General features: G+C 41.9%; 2 protein-coding genes across 2 annotated transcripts in view; both read left to right on the top strand.

Moving 5' to 3' along the window:
* The first annotated feature begins 944 nt into the window (after window positions 1-944).
* aph1b (APH1B gamma secretase subunit) lies at window positions 945-7,181 on the top strand. The gene is made up of 6 exons (XM_020588334.1): window positions 945-1,245; window positions 2,155-2,325; window positions 2,897-2,970; window positions 3,888-4,010; window positions 4,567-4,694; window positions 5,386-7,181. The coding sequence occupies exons 1-6, from the start codon at window positions 1,133-1,135 to the stop codon at window positions 5,551-5,553; spliced, it is 777 nt and encodes a 258-aa protein (XP_020443990.1). The 5' UTR covers window positions 945-1,132; the 3' UTR covers window positions 5,554-7,181.
* Window positions 7,182-9,741: 2,560 nt separating this feature from the next.
* Window positions 9,742-22,567, top strand: part of LOC109952994 (otogelin-like) — a 28,138-nt gene continuing 15,312 nt past the window's right edge. The window contains exons 1-13 of the mRNA XM_020588331.1: window positions 9,742-9,875; window positions 10,084-10,141; window positions 10,952-11,009; window positions 12,721-13,600; window positions 15,623-15,724; window positions 15,907-16,064; window positions 17,370-17,491; window positions 18,524-18,732; window positions 19,660-19,790; window positions 20,283-20,389; window positions 21,171-21,280; window positions 21,902-22,027; window positions 22,298-22,406. Coding sequence (XP_020443987.1) covers window positions 9,800-9,875; window positions 10,084-10,141; window positions 10,952-11,009; window positions 12,721-13,600; window positions 15,623-15,724; window positions 15,907-16,064; window positions 17,370-17,491; window positions 18,524-18,732; window positions 19,660-19,790; window positions 20,283-20,389; window positions 21,171-21,280; window positions 21,902-22,027; window positions 22,298-22,406 — 2,246 coding nt within the window. The 5' untranslated portion in view covers window positions 9,742-9,799. The remainder of the gene's footprint in view (window positions 9,876-10,083; window positions 10,142-10,951; window positions 11,010-12,720; window positions 13,601-15,622; window positions 15,725-15,906; window positions 16,065-17,369; window positions 17,492-18,523; window positions 18,733-19,659; window positions 19,791-20,282; window positions 20,390-21,170; window positions 21,281-21,901; window positions 22,028-22,297; window positions 22,407-22,567) is intronic.

Below are 22,567 nucleotides of genomic sequence, written 5' to 3' on the forward strand. Positions count from 1 at the left end.
ATTGTTTCAGCTGTAACAACATCGGGGTGCTGAGCAGGCGCATCTACCGCTGAGCTCCTCTGCATTGAGCAGAGGCACAGTCAAATCATGTCAAATCATGACAGGTGATAAGATTATAAAACTTAGGATTTCAGTCTTGGTTGATACAGTTAGGTGGTAACAGCGAGTGCTTTGCAACAAGTCCCAGATTTCTGGGGGGTGGCTTTTATTGTGAAATGCTTTTAATGTGAAGCAGTTACAGGAGGACATGTTAAAATTTAGTCCAAGGCCACAGATACTGAAACAAAATCCGCCAGCATCTTAATGAGCTTTGTTTCACACACTTTGCAGAATGTCTGCCACCTTCTTTTACTTTCTCTTTAAGTGGATTCATTACAGGGATTTGCTATCCAGTGATTTCTAAATGGAAAGTTTCAGGTAACAAAACTAGGTTGAATGCACGTCCACTTCATCAGTAGGGCTTACTGGGCTAAATCTACAAGGAAGTATGTGTACACACACCACTGAGTTCAACAGGTTTATCAGTGATTATGTGTCCCTTCACATACAATGAAAGCTGTGAGAAACCTGATCATATGATTATTAACAAGGACGGGGCCAGGTAATAGTTCAGTTCACATGAATATTTATTTCTGTTACAGAAACATCATGACTCATAGCCTAAATTTTTATAGCTGTGCTTTTTCAAAGTATGTTTTAAACTGGGAGTAATGAACCCTGGGACAGATGTTGTCATCTGTCCATTTTGTGCTCTTTAATGTTGTGTTTGTTGTAGTTGAGATGTGACAACGCAGCTGTTTGACCAGTCATGGTCAACAGTAATTTATAATAATAATTCATTTTGATGTTTTTAAAATAGCTGTTGTGAAAAAGTGGAATAAATAATGCTGTAAATGTGGTTCATGTCTTTATTTCCCTTGGCAATAAAGGTTTTTTTTTTTTTTTTATTGGTCACGTGAGAAGAAATGATGTCATACACTGGTGGAGGCACAGGAACTATTTGATTAACGACAACAGGAGGCCAGGGTTTGTCCAAGTTAAAGACAAACTTATATAAATCACCCTTTTTAGGAGCAAGAAAAGGCACTTTAAGTCGCACTGCTGGCCTCTAGCTTCCCCACGAAGAGCCACTATGACGGCGTCGGTGTTTTTCGGCTGCACATTCATTGCCTTCGGCCCTGCCATCGCTCTGTTCCTGTTTACCATCGCCCGGGAGCCGCTGAGGGTCATTTTCCTCATAGCAGGGTGACAGCTTTATTTTATATTCATTAAAGTAAGACGAGAGCAAAGTTATGTTCTTTACTGTAGGCTGACACCGACACCAATATCGTGTTTAATGAGGAAAAACATTTTTACCAGCGCTATGCTGCTAGCTAGCCGTCCGCTTCGTTAGCTAACGTTAACAGTAACACTAGTGTTAATGGGCATTAGTGGTGTTAGCGTTAGCTTCCACATCCTGCTAACTGTAGTGGTGCTTGATTCAAGAAGCTTTGTTGTCATTCCACAGAATGCACAGACACACAGTGGATTGAAATGTCGTTCCTCTAGGCCCACGGTAATATAAAGTAAACATATGCATACGCTTCCAGGGGTGGTCAGTCAGGCACAGGTGCGATCGTGCAGTTGCCCCAGTGCTGCCTTTGGATTGGCGTCGGGGGGAACATACACAGCACAGATGTAAACAGCTGTGAGTTCTCTCAGTAGATAAAAGGGTCTGCACTTTACCAACAGAAACTCCACGTCGGGGCAGCACTGTTTGTCAGTGAACACTTTGTTCGTGCACCACGCATTGTTAATGTACAGCATGTGCATAGTCCTCCTCCCACTTTCTTCCTCGAGTCAGCTGTTCTGGAGCTTAGGTACGGCTCGCTAACACAATACCTTCGTCCAGGATAGTGGATAGTATTGTCCAGCCAAGTTTCAGTAAAAATCATGTTCAGGTTGCTATCATAGAATGCAGTGGTCTACATCCACATTCACAGCCATTTGTGAGGCTGGCAGGCTTAATTACACAAAATGTTAGGAAATGGATATATAACTCATAGTTAATGGACCGAATCAAACAAAAAGAATATGTTTAGGAATCCCCACAGGTACCATAATTAAATTAATGTCACACCTGCCTGCTGATATGTGTTTCTTCTTTTTCCTCAGAGCGTTCTTCTGGCTGGTGTCTCTGCTGCTGTCCTCTCTGGTGTGGTTCATCTCAGTTCAGATCAGTAACAAGGACAGTGCAGCGCAGCAGAAAGGTCTCCTCATCTTCGGCGTGGTGCTGTCCGTCCTGCTGCAGGAAACCTTCCGCTTCGCTTATTATAAGCTGCTGAAGTAAGTCTGAGCCACAACATTCACAGCCACCTGACAGTTTACACACAGTCTGTGCTGTAACACTGACTGATCTTCCTTATAATATTTAGTCTGAAAATAGTCAATGGTTGTTTTTCACCTGTATTGCACCCTTTGTTTGGAGTTTTTCCAGCATGACTACTTAGTTTGGTCTGAATTTACTTAAATCTCCACTCATCTTTGAACTGAACCCATTTAACTTGTTGTCACAGACACCTTGGTAAACTGGCAAATTGAGTATCAAAAATTGAAACACTGCTGTCCAGCAAGCTCAGACTTGTTACCTTACATGTTCAATAAGGCTGTAGAACAAATACCTCAGTAATTCAGAAACAACTAGCAGATTTAGGGCTGCCAATTTTGTTTGTAATTATTTGATTAGTTATTTTCTTTATAAAATGTTTGTTATAGTTTCTCAGTATGCTAAACCCAATCCCTGGTTTCTTCAAATACCAATAAAAGAACTGGTCTTAAAGGGGGGTAAACATATTTACTGTGTTTGTTTACAGCATCACAGGGAAGCTAAAACACTGATGTGTGTGTTTTCCTGCAGGAAAGCGAACGAGGGCCTCCTTGCTCTGAGCCAGGAGGAAACCATGCCGATCTCCATACGGCAGCTGGCCTATGGTACAGTTAGTCTGCACTTCACATGAGTGTTACATGCTTGTTCACCCACGATTAAGTCGGAGAAGGGACCATGAGGTGAAAGGGGCAGGTATTTCAGAGCTAGTTGGCAGCTCATCCGTGGGTAAATTGCAGACAAAAATGACTGAGAGCAAATTCTTAATTAAAAATCTTAATTTTTTAAAATGCTAACAAATATAGGCTCAAACACAGACCTGAGTTTGCATGTAGCATAATTCACTGATTATACTTCATTTGTCATTATTTACACTCAGCTGTTTATTAGGTACGCCAAGCTAAAACCGTCACTTTACTCTGACAGTCCTCCAATAATTCCTCCTTCAAAAAGGTGATAATGCTCAGTGTGTGTTCAAACTGTTTTAGTGAGGTGTTGATTCATTTTGGAGGCTGTGGTTTCTGCTGCTGTTGAACTGTACTGTAATGCATCTGATTATGTACCCTAGTCTGACTGACATAAATGGGGTGGACAAAACAACACCTCTGTCAGTATAGCATCATAGAAGCACAATCCTAACATGGATGAGTACCCTTTTAACATAAACACATAATACACACAAATAATTTGATAGTGATCTCTTATTATTATAGTTATTATAGAACTATGACCAAGATATGTGCTGAACAAGATAACTTTTCAGTTCAAGAATAAACTTGTGACAGCTTTATGGTAAAAAAAAACAAACAAACAGTGTAGAGATTGTGTGAAATTGTGTTTTTGTGTCTAAATCGCCTCAAAGACATCTTTATAGTGTCTGTTCTGCAGTTTCTTATTGTTTGAACGTGTTATTATGATGAGCCGGTATCTGCAGGTACTACAGCCTTGCTTGTGTTATCAGTGAGACTTCAGTGTGAAATGTACCTGTGGAATTAAATGTAGCTCTGTTGTTGCCTTGTCTCAGTCTCTGGCCTCGGCTTCGGCTTCATGAGTGGAGCGTTCTCCGTGGTGAACATCCTGGCTGACTCTGTGGGGCCGGGGACAGTGGGGATCCACGGAGACTCACAGCACTACTTCCTGTCCTCAGGTACCAGTGCTCTCTAAAATTCCTACCAATCAAACACCTGTTAACAACAGTGTGACCCTTTTCATTTGGGTGTTTGTGTTTTCATTTCCTGGATAACTGCAGTCACAGAAGATGTGATGTCATGTCCGGATGAAACAAGCATGTTTTAGCACTGCAGCCTCAACCAGTACAAATGCTGCATTTCTGTTTTGTTGGTGGGAATGATTCATATCTTTACAACGTGCTAGTGTTTATGTCATTAGATAAGTACAGATGGCCGCTGCCGGGCTTCTTGTGCTGCTGCTTCTCACTCGTTACTGGAGATTACAGGTGCCATGTGTCATATGTATGTCATGTCCTCCACATCCTTGGACCTGTTCCAGTTGAGCTGTCATGTTTTACTTTTTTATGTTCAGCCAAACACAACAAACAAATGAGCTCTTCTCCTTCCTGTCCTGAGGTCACCATCATGTTTTCTAGTGTGCGTGTGAGGAGCACGTCCGCAGCGGTCTGTCTCCATCCCATCCTACAATCAGTGCTTCACACTACAGTGTAACAATCTTCTTTGCTCTTTCAGCCTTTATGACCATGGCCATCATCCTACTCCACATGTTCTGGGGCGTTGTCTTCTTTGACGCTTGTGAGAAACAGCGCTGGTGGGCAGTAGCTGCTGTCGTCATCAGCCATCTTGTCGTTTCCTGTCTGGTGAGTGGTGCTGATGGTGGGGTGCAGGGCGGCGATGGCTGGGTGGGTGTTAAAGTCTATGTAAAGACAGAAAATAGCGTTATATGAAAAACAAAGGGTAGAGCTGACAGTTGACACTGGTGACTGCAGAAACAAACTATTGTGATAACAGCTGTAAAAATGACGTGTGAAATGATTTAGTATCCAAAATGCTCAGGTTGTCAATTGGACTTGAAGTCTGGCTGCCAACATTGGTACTCTGGGGGTACTGTGATCTGGATGAATGAGAATCTCCAGACTGAAATGATTAATAGAGTAGCTTGATAGCTTGATCTCTAATTCCGAAAAGAAAAGGGAACAAAAAACCTTTTTTCAGGTGCTGGACCAAAAAGACAAATAAAATGCAGTCCGCACACACTGCTGCTCTTCCACAGAGATTTAACTACTGCAGTGTTTCAGTCAATCAGGCAAAAACCTCTAATGTGAGGATTTGTTGCTTTTTTTCTGTTTTGCATCATTGTAAATTTAACAGTTTTGGGCTTTAGACTGTTTGGACAGAAGACATTTGTGAATTTTTTTTTTTACTATTTTCTTTTTCTTTTCATTTAATAGACTAATGATTAATTGAAAAATAATCAGATTAAGCCAAAGCAAAGGTCGTATATTAATGTAGATTCCTCTATTGCATTAATTTCTGTTCCTTCTACTGCAGACCTTCCAGAACCCAGAGTACGTTGGCAGTCTGGTTCCCACCTACATCATCATGTTCCTGATGGGCGTCTGGGCGTTCTACTCCGCCGGCGGCTCACTCAGGAACCTCAGACTTTGCCTCAGCTGCATAGACAAGGACTTCCTTCTCGCCAACCACCGGCCCAGATAACATAGCACGCCAGGCAGCGTGCAGGACTCTGTATCCAAAGACCACCTGAGTTCATGCTCACACACACACACACACACACACACACACACACACACACTGAACACAACACGGATCTCCCTGTTAATCTGTAGTTTTACTTCTGGGGTATTCCAACATCGAAAGTCAGAAATTAAAAGCAGTGAAAGTTTCCTGAAGGATAGAAACAGATTGTAGATGATTGGGTTTCTGATGGGGACTCCTGTCCAGCTCAGAGGCTCAGTGTCTTTGTATGGACCTAATTTAAATCTAATGATAGGTTTCTACACAAAAATACAAAATATGTACTGTATGTTTGGTTGATAGTGTCCTTGTGTTTTCTGATGCTCTGAGAGAAGCAACAGGTGAGCAATGGTACAAAAGAAATTTCAAGTTGTGTATGAAAGTCTTGGCACTCTGTACATATTCCAGTGTTTCATATTTTCTGACGGCTGTCTTCTTTCAAAGGGTGGATTTAACTTTTATGAACCAAACTCTGTGTACATACTGCTGCATTTTTAATTCCCTGATGTGTAGATAGAAGTTTTAACCTTTTTTCAAGTTGTGATGCACCATCTTGAGGCTGAATAAGGACTGACCACTGGACTCTAAATGAGTACAGACTATAAAAAGACGAGCTCTTCTGTAGTCATTCCTGTTTTGGACTGTTTGTCCCACTGCTGTTTCAGCGCTAAGAGGCGAGCTGCTCAGACGGAGTCTAAACTCAAGACAAACAAGAGGAATCTGAAAGTCTGAATGGATCCATTCAGGTTTTAACTTTAAAAAGCTCTGATACAGAAACTGTCAGTCCTGATTTAGCCGATTAATATGAACTTGATCTTAAGAATGTCTTAAATCAGCTTTTTGTCTAACACATTTGTTCAAAAAGACTCATCTTTCTTGTAGATTAGCTGGTGCTTTATGTATGTTTTTCCACTCCTGTGTACACACAAATAGCATTATGAATTCATAAACAAGAATCTGGTTAAAGTGTTGGCTTAGCGATCTTTGAGAGGTGGTTCTTTGTTGCCGTTAGTTGTTTGCAGGTGAGGACAGGAGTTAATGTGAATGTGTCTGACATGTTAGAAGTTTCCTTACAGTGATTGTGTTCCTTTGCCCCTGCCTTTGTTCTGTTGTTGACCTACTTGTGCGTTTGTATCGGTCACGTGCCAGGACAGGTTTCTTGAGGTTTGGATGGATGATGCCAACAGGTTAAAGATGTCACTTGTAACTATTTGCATTGATCCTGTTGTTTCCTGCCTTGGCTGGCACTCCAAACAAAATTGAATTTGGAATCTTAACACTGGTAGAAAAAAGCTTGCATTCAGTTGCCAGTTTATTAGGTACACTTAGTTAAAACTAATCCTAGAGTCCTTCAATAAATCCTGCTCCATGAACTGTATCAGAGCTGTTGACTCAACTGTATGGTCATTTTGGAGGCTGTGCTGCTGGTAAACTGTACTCCATTTTACAGAGAGCTGTTTCTGTCATTTAGCCTAACATTGCTGACAGAAATGGAACAACAAAATAATAGGAACACCTGTCAGTATAATGCAGTACAATACAGCAGCTCCACAGACATTCATGTCGCCTGCAGGAGGAGCTGAAGTAACTGGAGGTCTTGAGAATTTTTCTAGCACCATCTGCAGGTCAAAATTAAAATGTTCAGTGCTTTGGTTCATGGCGCCATTCTCCTTCACTTCAGTTGTAGCTAATTACTAATGAAGAAATATTGTTACATGTTACACTAAAATGGTGGACATGGTAAACATGCCAACTAACTGTTAGGCATGTTAGCGTTGTTTTCATGAACATGTAGCACAAAGCAACTTGTGCATAAGCACAGTCTCGCAAAGCAGCAAGCATGAGACCTGTAGAAGCCAGTGGGCTCAGGGTGAGTGCTGCAAATACATTAGAGAAGTCACTGAGATACGATAACATCAGACTTGTGCTGTTAGTCCTGCTGCATCATCTAGTTTCTTGTAGAAATGCCTAAATCTTTGGAAAATCTGTAATTCTGAGGACCTTTAATGAGCAGTCTGCAGGGCACAAAGCAGGCACCAGGTTTCCAGTAGAGTGCATGTGTGTATGATTGGGCACAAAGCTTGTGGACTTCAGAAGGAGGCTTTCATGGCCATGTGGTTATTGGGCTGAAGGAAAGGTTGTGTGTGAAATAAGATGCCCATGTTTCCTTCTAGAACCTGCCTCCGTTCTCCCCCCTCTCTCCTCCTGCTCCTGTTTCCATTTATGAAAGCAGACACCCCTCTGCAGGGCCACACAAAGCCTGTTAGGGTCTCTGAGGACCCCAGACAGGCACAGGAAGTGTTTCCTCTGCTGAAAACCAGGCTTTCAGATGAAAATACAAGCTAGTGGGGCCACCTCAGCAGTAACACAGGTTCTGCTCCTGAGGTTTGTGTTTCCTGTCAGGTGTTCGACATGGGCCCTCACAGTGTGAACCCAGAGGAGCGGCCATTTTACAAAATGGAAGCCAAGTTAAGGATCTCACTCTGAAACAACTTTTTCTGGAAATAGTTTGTCTATAAATATTTGAATTCCTAATGGAACCAGACTGAAACATTGGCCCCCAGGAGTCACACTGTTGTGTCAACAATGCAAATGGTGTGTGTGTGATGCCTGCATGTGTTTTTTGCAGGTAACATTTTGGCCCGTGGGTGTCAGTAGAGGAAAAAGTGCCGCGAGTAAAGCAAAATCTTTTTCTTATGTTTTTAATGTAAATCTGTTAGCTGCGGATAGTTGGAGTAAAGCAGTTAGTTCAGTCTGTTAACAGCGCAAAACCCCCACAGTTCTGTTTGTAGTCTGGTCCTAAAGCAATTTTCTCAAGTGAGATAAGTTGGTGTCAGTATTACTAGAACCTGTCAAAAAAAAAAAAAACTATCCTGAAACAAGATCCAGGTGGTGTGCTGCTGTGATGGAAGTAAATAAAAGGAAGCCTTATTTCAGAAAGTAGAAATTGATTTACATTGAAAACAGATTGAAATATTCTGGCTGCACTAATGGAGCTTAACTTTTTGAGAAAATGAGACTCAGCTGTAGAATAAAATGACGTGTTTTTTGCAGGGAACAAATGTATCGTACCTTCAAAGGTGATTGTGTGACTAAAAGTAAACACGGCTGTGCTTAAAGCAGATTTACTTCAAAATTATACCCAAGTACAGTACTGTAGTAGAAGTAGTTACTTCACCCTTCACGTTGTGCTGAGACTCCACTGACTGTGGACCACACGGGGGCGCTATTCTCACAGTTCAAGCCGTCAGACCAAGGTAAGTGCAGCTCTGATGTGCACACGTTAGGTTTTAGACTTATTCTGATCAGCAAAACCAATTCACAGTTTGCTGTTTTGCAATGGTGGAAGGTAACATTTACTCAAGCACTTTACATAAATACTTTCAGGTATACCATTTGTGTGTTTTCAGTTTCTGCTACTTCATACTTTGACTTCACTATATTTTAGAGGCAAAAATTCTACTTTTCCCTCCACTACATATACTAGATAACTTTCATTTTTAGATTAGTGAAAAAACAAACAAGAGAATCAGAATCAGCTTTATTGGCCGGGTGTGTTGAACACCTGTTGAATGTGACTGCGGGGGCTCTCTCTCTCTCTCTCTCTCTCTCTCTCTGTCTGTGTGTGTGTGTGTGTGTGTGTGTGCGCGCGTGCGCGCATAAGACTTCCCCCTAGGAAAGTCACCCCTCAGTATGTGAAATACTTCAGATTATAACATCAGCTCCACCTTTACCAGCTGCAACATTAGATGTAGATCTAGTTATAATCCAATAATATGATATACATTAGTGTGAAATATGCCATACTTGTACTTTTGGTAATTGTAAGTATTTTGAAATAATTTTTGTGCTTTTAAATACAGTACTTTTACAATGTGACCTTTGCTATATTGACATAAGTGAACAATCGGAGTACTATATAATATAGTGGATTAAACTTGGAATTCCCAAATCAAACTTCCTCTGCACAATGTTGTCTCTGTTTTCTAATGAACTAAAAGCACCAAATCCCGGGTCCCTAGATTAGCCCCGCCCACCTGCGCATATTTTATGCAAATGAGCAGGTGCGGCGGTTCTTGAGGCGCGCGCCATGCCTCTCGGGGATGAGCTGGATGGAGCAGCGCAGGGAGCAGCGGGAGTCCGGCCGGAGGGATTTCATCAGGTGATGCTGTCCAGACTCGACTGACTGCGGATCGGCGTAACACGAATGGATCCCTATTTAAGGCGTAGCTGGAACAGGCTTTTTCACTTGTTGTCGTTGTATTTTATTCTAATTTATCAAGGTGAGTCAACATCACTTATTGGTACCACAGGGAAATGAAGATTTCTGAAGTGGGAAATAAAGGATGTTGTTCCATTCCTAGTAGCAAGAGTCGAAGGAGATGAGAAGAGACTAAATCCCACATTTGTTTTCCAGTTGGTCTCCTTTTAGTGGAGTCACTGCGTTTTTCAGTTTTTCTTTATTTAATATTTTATGTTCCTTGATTTCAGCTCGTCTTTCCTGGTCTGTTGAGAGAGCGAACGTTTCAAACCGGGACGAATTTAATAAGTGAGTTATTGTTTATATTTCAGTTGCACTGTGTTGTTTAGTTTATCATGTTCTAGTTTGCTGTTATTTGCATTATATTTTATATAGACTAGCCTATATAGTACTGTGCAAACATTTAGATTCAGTACATAAAAACAGTGTGAGAGCTTTCAAAAGTACTTTTTGATTGTTTTTATTTCTGAATTAAATATTTATGAATTTCTTGTAGTGCAGAGAAGAGAAAACCAAATGACACCAGTATCTGCTGTGACCAGCCTTTAAACGGCACCAGTTCTACACTACTGTTTTATTCCAATAGCATACAGTTGATACAATTTTGAAATAATAATAGTAAAATCTAAAGCCTGTGATTGTTGTAACTGGGGCTGAAATGACTGATCGGTTGGTTGGTTAATCAATTAGTCAACTGACAGGACAATTATTAGTAAGTGTTCCTTCCGCAAAATTGCTAAAAGTTCGCTGGCCGTTGCTTCTCAAATGTGAATATTTACTTTAAAAAACGTCCTTTTATGGTTTAAAAAGCCCTTTGGACTGTTAGATGTACAAACCAAGTAAGCAGAATATTTGAAGTTGGGCTTTCAAAAGTCGCGCAGGACATTTATCGCTGTTTTGTGACACTTCGGTTGATTAAGTTGATAAGTGGCAGATTAATTGCTAATGTCCATGACGGTAGGTTGTAACCCAGTTCCTGTTTTGACCGTGGTAGCAGGCAGTTTGGTGGTTTGGTTGGTTCCTGGTTGGTGGTGGGTTTGTGGTGTCGGGGGTGTAACTGCAGCAGGAACAAGCCTGTCCTTGTTCTCTGTGTCCCAGCAGCAGGAGCAGCAGGATAAAGCAGCAGAAATGGGACACCGCTTCCCAGGGAGAGCAGGTAGGCATCAGCATTGATCACTGAGGCTGATGGAGCTGCTTCAGGTGGCAAACACAGCCAGAGAAAAAAAAAAAAAAAAAAACACTCACACCAAAACACTGAGCTGGAGAAAAGAAAAGCACAAACAAGCACCTGTTATTCCAATCAATTATTCCCAGTGTTCCAGAATTTCCAGTGAAAATGTCCAATATTTTCAGTTTTTGCTCACAAGTGTATATAGGGAGACAAAATATGTATAGCACATATATAGTAAAATATTACTTATGCAATTTAAATATCCTGAATGATGTAAATATTACATATACAATACGATACGATATTTGGGATGGTACTGTTATACATGCAGATCATTAACTGATATTACTGTGGATTTTTAGAGCTATGGTTTTGTTTTTATTGTAAAAATGTCACAATGAACAACCTGCATAGTTTCATATCAGATAGAAATGCAAGTCCAGTGCCTTTGAGTATTTCTGTGCAAAAATGTGCAAATTTCCCATGAGATCGGAAAAATGTGCACTGTAACATGTAAAGGTAAAATTGCTCACACTTTCAGCAGAAATACACAATAGCTGCACTGTTGTCTCGCTCTTACTCTGTCAGAGCCTCTGCCCACCTTTTGTTCAGCTTCTCTTTAAGTGAGAATCTGGTCTGAACTACAGGGGCTAAATGAAGAACGCAAATAGTAGCACAGGTCAGAGGTCACGGTCTAGAGAGGAGAGCTCATGACAGATCTGAACACATGATGGCTCACTCCTAGCTGAGTCAGGACATTGTGAATTCTGGGTTGGTGCTCTGCTGTGTTCATGTTTGACCCGCTCTGTTTTTGATATCTCTGGTACTGACCAGCGATTAATAATTCAGTCGCACACCCCTCATACCCCCTACCCCTTGCCCTTGCCATGTGCTTTGTTCCTGCTCTTTGAGATGAAATACTTGGCTCAGGTATCAGCACTTACAGTGCTAGTACCAGTATTTTTTAAACCAAAACTTTATATTTTCTGTCCAATGTGACCATCAAAATGTGAGTTCCCCCTAGAGTTTTATTCTTCTGAACCTATTTTCTAAATTTTTTATTGTCTGCAGCACCATAAGGTAAATTCAGTTTCAGCAGACTAGTCGGTAAACATCCTCTCACTGCATATCTGGTACAACAAAGATCATCCAGACTGGGAACAGACTGGGGGAGGTGGTGCAAAGACATAGGGCGGGGCTGTCGACCTGGATGATGGGAAAGCTGTGTTGGAAGTCACAGAGGACTCACTGATGAAGGCTGGATGACAGGTCTTTTCTCTCAAACCTCTTCCTTTCCCAGCGCTCCCTTGTTTCCATGCTCACCAGTCAGGACTCGGTTTGGCAACAACCTATGTGATTCTGGGAGGAATTCTGGGAGTTGTGAAAGCTTTAGACTTCCTACTCTTTAATCACAACTTTATTAATCTGTCACCCGAGAGCTGAACTTGTTTTTCTGGATTTGATTGACATTATATTAATAACACAGAGTTAATTAAATGAATCAGACCGCGGTTCAAGGGCTTAATTTAGGTTCCTGAAATTGACTCTTTGCTCTCTTTGCCAAACAGTGTCAAGGCCCAGTATGAAAAAGGTCAGATTTAATGCATAAAGCTCTGGAACATCACTCAGCAGGAGCAGGACTGAGTGGCTGCAGATATGCATGAAATACATGTTGACACTGATTCTCTCCTTGAAGGAACTCCAGACGGCAGCTGCTGCATTAGGAGCCAACGCATCTTCTTCCGGTCATTCTTTGGTCAGTCAGACCGCTGTGTCCAACCTGACATCCTCCGGTGCTGAGAGTACACTGATTTACAGCTCTGACCAATCATCTGCAACCACCGCACCATCTAGTCAAACACCTTTAAGAACAGTATCATCCAGACCAGCCAGCACAACAACCAGACAGTCACCAACAAACCTAACACCATCAACTAGCCCAGCAATATCCAGTCAGTTAACAACCAGCGCACCAACTAGTCCATCACAACATAGTACAGCACCGTCTATTCAATCACCATCAGATACAGAACCCTCCAGCCAATCATCAACCACCATACGACCAGTCAGCCAGTCATCAAAGAGCACAGCATCAGCCAAAACCTCAACAAGCAGCACAACAGCCACCCAAACACCAACAAGGAAAGTTCCACCTAGCCACTCAGCAACCAGCACAGTGCCAGTTAGTCAGTCATCAGCCAGTAATGCACCAGCCACAACCTTCTCTGGCCATTCAGCAGGCAGCGTTGCAGAACCCAGCCAGTCTTCATCCAGCCTAGCACCACTGAACCAGTCAACAATCGGCTCAAAAACATTAAAGAAATCCTCACTCACCTCAGCATCTTCTACTCAATCACCAGTCACTTTAATACCACTTAATCAATTCATAGCCAGCGCAAAATCTAATAGCCACTCACTGTCAGATTCAGCACCACCTGACCAATCAAACCGATCATCATCTGGTTCAGCGCTCCTGGTCAGCAGAGCCTTTTCACCAGATGAGCGTCCATTTGATATTTCACTGCTCAGCAGGCAGGCAAAGGAAGCCTTGAGGTCGTCATTTCATAGGATTCCAGGTAAATCTAAAACTGGTGTCAAATATAAGCAGTGGGTATTGAAGAATTGACATCCTCATTCCATGAAGCCTGTTGTTTCATTTTATTGGGTGAACAGTAAAAATCACTAAGCTGAGTTTGCTGTCAGAGAAAAGTATGAAAACTAGTAGATACTCAGATTTAAGAAGTGGGTACCAATGATTTCTGGCAGTCGTGCTCAAAAGACGACAGTTAATTGTTGCCAGTTCAGTAAATCATATAATCAATTTGGCTGTGGGGTACTGGTTTCTGGGTGCCTCTGGGAAATATTGAAATTGCTGTGTATAGTAAAGGTCAATAGGGGCCCAGAGGGTTTTGTCCTGTACCCTTCCTTGTGGTTAATCTGGCCTGTGTAATCTGTGTGGATGGGGTAGATAAACAGAAGCTAAATCTCCATCCAGTAACAGCAGCTGCTGAAAGACACTGAAACCTTCATGCTCTTATCCAAGTCAAATGATCACTTAGGTAAAAGCTACAGGTCCCATGAAACATCTACAAACATAGCAACACGTGCTTACGTCATCAGGACTTGGTTTTACCCATAAAATCTCACTAATCTTCTCTTCTGTGTCATAATTTGTTCTGCTGTTATTACAGATTGGTCTGAACTAACTACGACTCAGTTTGCTCACAGACTCTTCTGCCGAGCTTGATCTGTTAAATACATCTAAAAACACAAATAGTTCCAGTGATTTTCAGAAAACGTCCGTCCTTATCCTAACATCTGAATCGTAAACGAGACAAACCTTTGACAGATTCTATTCTAATTCTGCATCTTTAGATATTAGCATTGCTACAGATGTCAGTGGGATTTTGAATAGGTTTTCTTTCTTCTAGAGCAGAACCTTAAAGTTCTGGTTTTACCTTAGCTTTCTATTATCTGTCATCTAACTCTTGACAAGGAAGCAAATATGTGTATCTCACAAAATAAAGAACAAAATTCATGAATATTAGCAAAGAAATTGTGGTTGTGGCTACAAACTAGACAACATTAATTGCTAAACCTAGTTTCTGCCTGTTGAACGAACCCATATCAACATGCCATAGAAGCAGTGCCCTGTTCTCTGCACCGAATGTTTGGCATACAATGTGTGTCACTGTACTGAACGGTAATAAGTGAACAAGTTCACTGTCCTGAAAAAACTCCACCTTTACCAGCTGTATTGGTGGAAAGCATCACTGTGCAGGTTTTTCTGGCTACAAAGGTCCAAAGTCCAAAGTTACAACTTTTATCTCCTGATGCCATTTTGGAAGCAGCAGAAAATTGGGTAACATGACTTTAAACTGAGGGACAAAAAAGCCCTCTACTGTAGTTTCCCCCTCACAGGTGGACAGAAGGACAACAGCTTTTATCTGATGCATTGGTGCGCCCCATCCCCCAAAACCCCTTGATGCTACCTGTGTATGTGTGGGACGTGGCTGACTGGACAGACAAGCTGTAAGCCCACTGAGCAGATGCTGTTCCTGCAGGATGAGGAGTTGTTGTCGGGTGTTTGGTGGTGGTGCGTTCAGTGACTGGAACACTCGCTGAACGCCATATGGGTGCTGATCACAGTGGGTAGGGCAGACGGATGGCAAAATGAGCTTAACTTTCTGATGTATTGGTTCTCAAATTCAGTCATCAGTTTCAGTGCATGGTTCACTGGGTTAACGTCCTGGTTAGATTCTGTTGTTCCTCTTGACCCCTACTATAAGAGTACACAGCACATTCATTATTTCCCAGTCGCCCAGAAACCAACCAGTAGTCTAGATTCATTGACTAATCAATTAGTCCAGTGACACAGAATAAATTGCCAACAATTGTGGTAATAGGTTAATTGCTTGAATTGTTTTAAAGTAATTGTCAGATGTATTGATAATAAAATTAAGTCCTACTTCTGTGTGAAGTACTTAGTTAGTGGTGTTTTATTGAAACACTAATAAAACAGATTTAAAATTGTTCATCAATACTGGTTTCTACTTTGATGAGCAGCAACAGTGTCACTGTACATTTGATCCTTGCAGCAGAGCTGTGTGTGTTTCCCTGCCTGAACGGAGGACGGTGCGTCCAGTCGGAGTCATGTGACTGCAGCTTGTATCAGGCCACTGGGCACAGATGTCAGACAGGTAAACCCTCAGAACACACCTGATGTTCTTCATTCTAGAACCCATTTGAGTTAATTTAAGATATATTGTGGACTGTATATGTTTTCAGTGAAACTAAACTCACCTTCACACAGATTTCTAAGATTGTGCCTTAGTTATGAAAAATCCTCTATCTTTTTCTCTCCTCCACTTCATATGCCCAGTTCCAAATCCTGGCTTCGAGAGAGAGATGACCTGCAGGACATGGGGTCAGTACAACTTTGAGACCTTTGATGGCCTTTACTACTACTTCCCGGGTCGGTGCACGTACACTTTGCTGAAGGACTGTGAGGAAACCAGCCAAGCCAGCGTCGTCGTTCAGGTTAGTTCAGACTCATGCACCAGGACAAAATAAATCCTCCCGACAAGAGGCTGCCCAGAAGGTTTCAGCTGGAAAAGCTTTGTTCTCAAGATCAGTGATCTGGTTATTAGAGCCAATTACCATTAAATACTGTGATTACCCACTGTGCAACAGACCAGAACTTTGTTCCCCAAAAAGACAGCAGGCACTGTAGCTGTGTCTGTGAAGGCCAAGCAGGGAATATGAAAAGATCCAAATGCAAAAGAACTACAAAACTTCATTGCTGCAAATGAAGCGAACTGACCATATTAGAAGGAAGTGAGATGTGTTTGAATGCCTCAGGAATTCAGAAAATGGCAAAAGTAAAGGAAAAAGTATTCATTTTTGGAGAGATATCACTGGTATTGCACTGGCACTGCTATTAGTGGTCATGCTGCATTTGACTGCTGTAGTTCCTTCATGTATTATTGAGTAGGTTAATCTATAGCAGTGCATCATATGATATAAGATTATTGTAAATTTGTGGCATTACTGTCCTGTGAAAAGGCTTTTTACAGTAGCTTCAGGGCATTTTGCAGGTGATACAAAGTTTAAAAAATACTTACATACCTTAAGAACTTGGAAAATTTTCTCCACCCTTAAAAGTATAAATAATTCCCTTAATAAATCCATATTTATGAAATTTAGAGGTGCATAGATTTTACTGAACAGGAAGAGAAAGTTAAAGAAAGTAAAACAATGTACTTTGTTTTCGTGTAGTGGAGTACAACTATAAAGCTGCATAACATTAAAATGCTCATTAAGTACAAATAACTTCTACTTAAGTACAGTACTTGTGGAATGTAACTAGGTAGATTTACTCAACTACTGACCAGTTGTTTTTTAAATTGTTTGCTTAAAAATGACATTTGTCATCTCTTTAATAAAGAATCAGACAAATGCTCTCTCAGCTGAAAAAGATGTGAATTCTTGTAAACTGAAAGTTGCATTAGCAGCTGACTGTCCTTCAGTGCAGTAGAGAGCCAGGACTGTTTCACCTCTGTGACATCACCACTCTGACAGAAAGATAAACGTGATTCACTGTTTACTGTGATGGATTATTTGTCAACCAAGTTTCCTTTGTGACTTGAACTGAAAAATGTTTTAGCTGTAGTCAGTGGAGGGAAATCATGAAAATCCACCAGTATGATCTTGAAAAAGCTGATATGCATTCTGAAGTATTAAAACTCCCACCGTGTGGTGCCAGTGAGGACACCGCTCTGGTTTGTGCACCTCCTCCTAATGAATGGACAGAAATAATTTAATGTTGCATCTTGCTGTATGCAGATCCACAATGACCCAAGCTGCGGCTCAGCCCTGTACACGTGTCAACGATCTGTCAGCCTCTTCCTTCCATGGGAAGGCGAGGTTCGGCTGTACGCCACCAACGTGACCTTCAAAGACCAAAGGTCAGCAATGTATGCAAAATGCTTTGATATGAAAATGCATTTATTTTTAGTCTCTCTGCTTGATCTGCTCTTTTTCCACATGTATGAAATGTATCAGCATCCCTACCAGTGAGGAGGAAGCAGAAGGTAGCACCGAATAGCAGAGTCAGGAGAGTGGTGAAAGGAGGCAGCCAAAGAAAGAAAGGGCCGTAGGTCAAAGGCCAAAGTAAACTGGTCTAGAGTTAGTGAGAGGGGCATATGGGCAACAGTTATTCAGATCTGGCAGATACTCTCGAAGCAATGAAAGAGACAGCTGAGAAGAAGCTAGAGAACTTGGGAGATGTACTTTATGAATACAAGGTGCAAAGGTTTAGAGTTTGTGAGAGTAGAAATAAAGCAGCTGCAGAGCTAGTAAAGGCAAGGTGGCAGCAGCAGATTGATATTCTGGTTCAAGAACAAGGACAGTTTGGAAAGCGGTGGAGAAAAGCAACAGAAGTTGCAAAATGACCTGAAATCTAGGCTGGCAAATCTAAGGAGAGCAGAAAGATTTAGAAAAGCTAGTCCGAAAAAGGAAGCAGACATCTGGCTAGTTACCTGGTGAGCTACTTGAAATGTTTGTTGGCCAGAACAGCATTCAAACCATTTGCTAGTGTTAGTGACTGTTTGCTAACAGCCTGAATTAGCCTGAGTAGGTGAAGGGTTGTGTTGGGTGTGTGGGTGCAGGCACAGAAGGGGTGGTCCTGGGAAGTGTTTGATAGTGAAGAAGTATTTATGTTCCTTGTGGTTTTAACCAAAAATTTAAGGCAAACATTAAACTTTTTTTCCAAATAAATGAAAAACATGAAATTGGCACTACCTTCCCCCTCCTTCAGCAAAAATGTACTGAGCTGAATCAAAAACTGACCCCAAAATTGTGATATTAATTCTGTGAACTGTTCCACCCCTGATCTGTATATAGTACTCCCTGTTGAAAAGAGTTCAGCCAGCGTGAGTTGCTTATAGAAAAGATGATGGTGTCTGTTCTCATTATGGATTCACTGTCAATTTATGTAGTTTGCAGCTGCCTCATCTCATCCATGACCTGCAGCTGGAACAGATCTCACAGTATGTCCTGGTGACGCAGCAGCACGGCTTCACGCTGGCCTGGGAGGGAAGCAGTGGCTCTGTCTACATCAAACTCAGCCCAGAGTTTGTGGGCAGAACCTGCGGCCTGTGCGGTAACTTCAATGCAGACGTCCAGGACGACCTGAAGACGAGCTATGGTAGGATCGCTTTGTCTGTGACATGGCCATGCAGTAGATTAGCAGTCTAGACATCAGAGCTAAAATGAGCATAAATTTAGTTGGAAAGTGAAAGGCTACATGGTCGTTATAGCATTTCATCTATCCATCCATTATCGTCCACTTATCCGGTGTTGGGTCGCAGTGGCAGCAGGTTCAGCAAGGCAGTCCAGACGTCCAAAGGGTGGCGCCCTGGAGGCATTCAGTTATACACATTCAAATCTAGTAATTTCAGTGCTTAAAGAGCCCAACAAGTCATTTCATTTAGACTTGTTGATGACAAACTATTGTCAAACCATAACTTTAATAGTGTGGTTTGCAGTAATAAATTCTCTAAGTCAGGCAAATGTCTCCAAGCTAAATGCAGTGAAATAAACCAAAGAGGATGAATGTACAATATAACTGTTAGGGTTAATCACCGGGTACATCCCCCGTCTCTTACAGGAACCATTGTCCCCCACTATCATCTTTTCCTTGTCTTAGTCCCACCTACATAAGATGTGAAGAAAAATGTGAGTGGAGAATTGAGGAAACATGTTTAAACAAACATGAGACGTCCTTTCCTTCAGTCCTTTACCTGAAGCAGCCAGTCACCAACTGCTTTCTGATAAAGGGTTGTGTCGGTCCACAAAAAACTACTGCCAAGGATGGTCTCTCGTGTCCTCACCCATGGCTCCTCCAGCAGCCTCCTTGCTCCTCAGAGCAGGAATAAAAGTCTTGGGACGTCCTCGAGCCTCGCTCGGCCTGGAGGTCATATAAGAGACTTGGGATGTGCCCTATGTCTGAGATTAGCTTCTTCTTCTTTGAGAGCTCATGATCACTTAAGAGCTGCTTTTAAATGTTCACACTTTGCTGTAAGTCAAAGGAAGCCACACTCAACAACTGGTTTGAACGTTTTCTCTGTTTCAGGTGTGCTGACTCATGAAATAGAAATGTTTGGGAACAGCTGGGTGGAGATGCAGCCGCACCAGGCCCCGTGTGCCATGGTGCCATCCGGCTTCTCTTCACCCTGCGCTGCAGTCGACGCTCATGTTCTGCTGGTACGCACTCTGATAAACACTGTAGGCTGCAGAAAGCATGTCTCTAACATGAACAATAAACATGACAGGTTAATGACATGAACAGGAACTGGTATTAACAGTGGAACACAGCGGTAATGCTGCAACATGGAGCAGGTGTGTTTCAGATGACATGACAGGGTGACAGTCACTTCCTATTGAAGTCCCATTACTTCAAAGTGAGTGTGTATTTTTTACAGAGACTATTTTTATTTTTTTGTTTCATTAATTTTCTGTTTAGTTTAATTTGTTTTTTAAATGAAACCTTGAAAGTATGATTTATACTTCAACATAAAGTTGAAAGTGTGGACTGTCTCATCTAAATATCAAGCTGAAACCTTTTTGCTTACTTTTATTTTTAAGTGTTAACTTAGTGCAGAATAGTCTCTTCCCTCACAGATTTAGTTTTCTTTTACATCTTTAGTTGGACTGAGTGATGAGTGAAAACTGTCCCTGTGTGTTTTGTGGCTGCAGAAAGTGGAGGAGACATGTTCAGTGCTGCTGGAGCCACCATTTCAGAGCTGCCATGACTTTGTCAGCCCTCTGTCCTTCATGGCCAGCTGCTCCAACGACCTCTGCATGTAAGATCAGATCCACTTTATTGATCTCTGATGGCCTATGAGCAGCAGCTGACATTCAGGCAGTAAGGAAACTACCTACTGAAATAACGTGTTGACAGCTGACACTTTGTCCTGATGGTTGTCCTCGATGTAGGTGCAGGGGCTCAGGCTGTAGGGGTTCACCACACGTTTTATTGGAATCAGCCATTAGTTTTTGCAGAGTTTCTGAGGTGTTTGCTGAATTAAATTTAGAACTTTTTAAGACATTTTCATGGTTATACATGTTAAAGAATGACAGCAGGGACAGTTGGGGCATCAAATATTTGAGAAGTACATGATTTTATGGACACTAAGATCAAATTTATGTTGTTTCTCAGCTGTAACAACAATTCTTATTAATACAATATAATCATTCAATTAGCTGACCGCTCTGAACCCACATCCATGTTGAAGCAACGCTAGAATCTGCAGACTATTTTTTCCTGAGTGGTGTTAAGTATTGTGTTGGTGGTCATCCAGTACAGAACAGAACCTAGTGCTCAAGACAAAACTGTGTCTGGAAACATATTTGATTTATCCCTCTGAGAACATTACTGAGAGCCCTTTTGGTTTTAGCTTTCAGTTTAAAGCCTCAGAAGATTTACCCATTAACAGACAGGTCTCCAGTTCTCTCCACCAGTACAGACAGAGCTGTGGGTCGTTATTTGGTTGAGGTGCACAGTATGGCTGCAGTACCTGGTTCTGTGGCCACACCTCTCCTGGCTCCGCTCAGAGTCCTTCTCTGTTTGTTGCTCTGTTGAAGGTCAGGTCCCAGTGTTGATGTGGTATGCCAGGTGTTCAGCGAGTACGCCCGGGCTTGTGCCCACGCCGACCACCCACTGCACGACTGGAGGCAGCGCATTCCTCAGTGCGGTATGTTCTTCCAGGTGTTTCCAGAGTGTGCTGGAGAGCGCCGCATCAACCCAACACTGCAGCAGAAACAGAGCGCATAGAGTGTGACGGCCTTATTTAATTAATTAAACAAACAGTAATTAAACATCTTAGATTAGTTTCATGTTACAATATAATTAATTTGGATCTCAGTTATAGTTATAAGACCTGTATCTTGTAACTATGAAATGCAGAGTTGTCATTATTATGAGATGTGAAAGTCACAATTATGAGAAAATGTCTCCATGTATTGTTCTTTGATGAATGCAGTACTGTAGGTTGATGGTGTGCAAATCAAGAGATTCAGCTGCTGTGTTGTTTGGTTGGACAGTACAGAGCAAGACTCTGTTAAATTAGAACAAAATCCCCACAAACGTCAAGTGATTTCCAGAAAATACTCTTTGCTAAAGGACACAGGAGGTGAAGGTCAACAGTGGATATTACAAATTCTTACATTTTTAGTCCAATTTAATGTGAAAATTGTCAGCACATAATGACAATACCAGGGCAGCCTACCAAACATTTGTTTCTGGGTAATCTCTAGTGTCTGTCTTTGCAGCAGAACATTGTTTGACATTTGTTGTTTTTCATTTCTGCCACCAGCCAAGCAATGCCCTCCAGGGCTGCAGCACAGGGAATGCATCAGCTGCTGCCCAGAGTCCTGCAGCCTGGAGCGAGCATGCATCGACAGCAAGCTGGCCTGCTTGGATGGCTGCTACTGTCCAGACGGTGAGTGTCAGTGTAACCTCTGTTCCCCACACTACCTGCAAATGCATCTCTTATTGCAGTTTCTCTCCCGTCTTCTGACCTGAAAATAAACCATTTCCCATCTCTGTAAATGATCCTTTCATCACTTTTCTTTTGCATCCTTCTGATGTAGTTTGTTTGATGAACTAAATGGATTTAAGAGAAAAATCCTGTCTCGTCTGTATTGTTATGGTTTGAACTCCAGATGCTATGAAGTGATATCCTGTGTGTCTCTGCCCTTTCTCTCCTCAGGTCTGATCCATGAGGACGGAGGCTGTGTGGCGCCCTCTGATTGTCCGTGCGAGTACCATGGTTTGTTATATCCATCTGGACAGATGCTGCAGGAGAAATGCAACAATTGGTGAGCAGTGTTTAACGCTCTGTCACCACGTGTGCCATTATAACAAGACTGTGGATGAAGGAACTGTACTGAAAACGCTCGCCATGGTTCTTGCATGCATAAACTTGACAGAGCTTTTCTCTACTGGACACTGTTGCATTAATTCATCATGTGTTTAAACA

Source organism: Monopterus albus, unplaced genomic scaffold (genome assembly GCF_001952655.1).
Source record: "Monopterus albus unplaced genomic scaffold, M_albus_1.0 scaffold528.1, whole genome shotgun sequence".
NCBI lineage: Eukaryota > Metazoa > Chordata > Actinopteri > Synbranchiformes > Synbranchidae > Monopterus > Monopterus albus.

Excerpts from the sequence above, each read along its gene's own strand:
- aph1b (XM_020588334.1), top strand. The coding sequence starts at position 1,133 with ATGACGGCGTCGGTGTTTTTCGGCTGCACATTCATTGCCTTCGGCCCT. Across the intron at positions 1,246-2,154 it reads GTCATTTTCCTCATAGCAGG|AGCGTTCTTCTGGCTGGTGT; the intron begins GTGACAGCTTTA and ends CTTTTTCCTCAG. Across the intron at positions 4,695-5,385 it reads ATCTTGTCGTTTCCTGTCTG|ACCTTCCAGAACCCAGAGTA; the intron begins GTGAGTGGTGCT and ends CTTCTACTGCAG.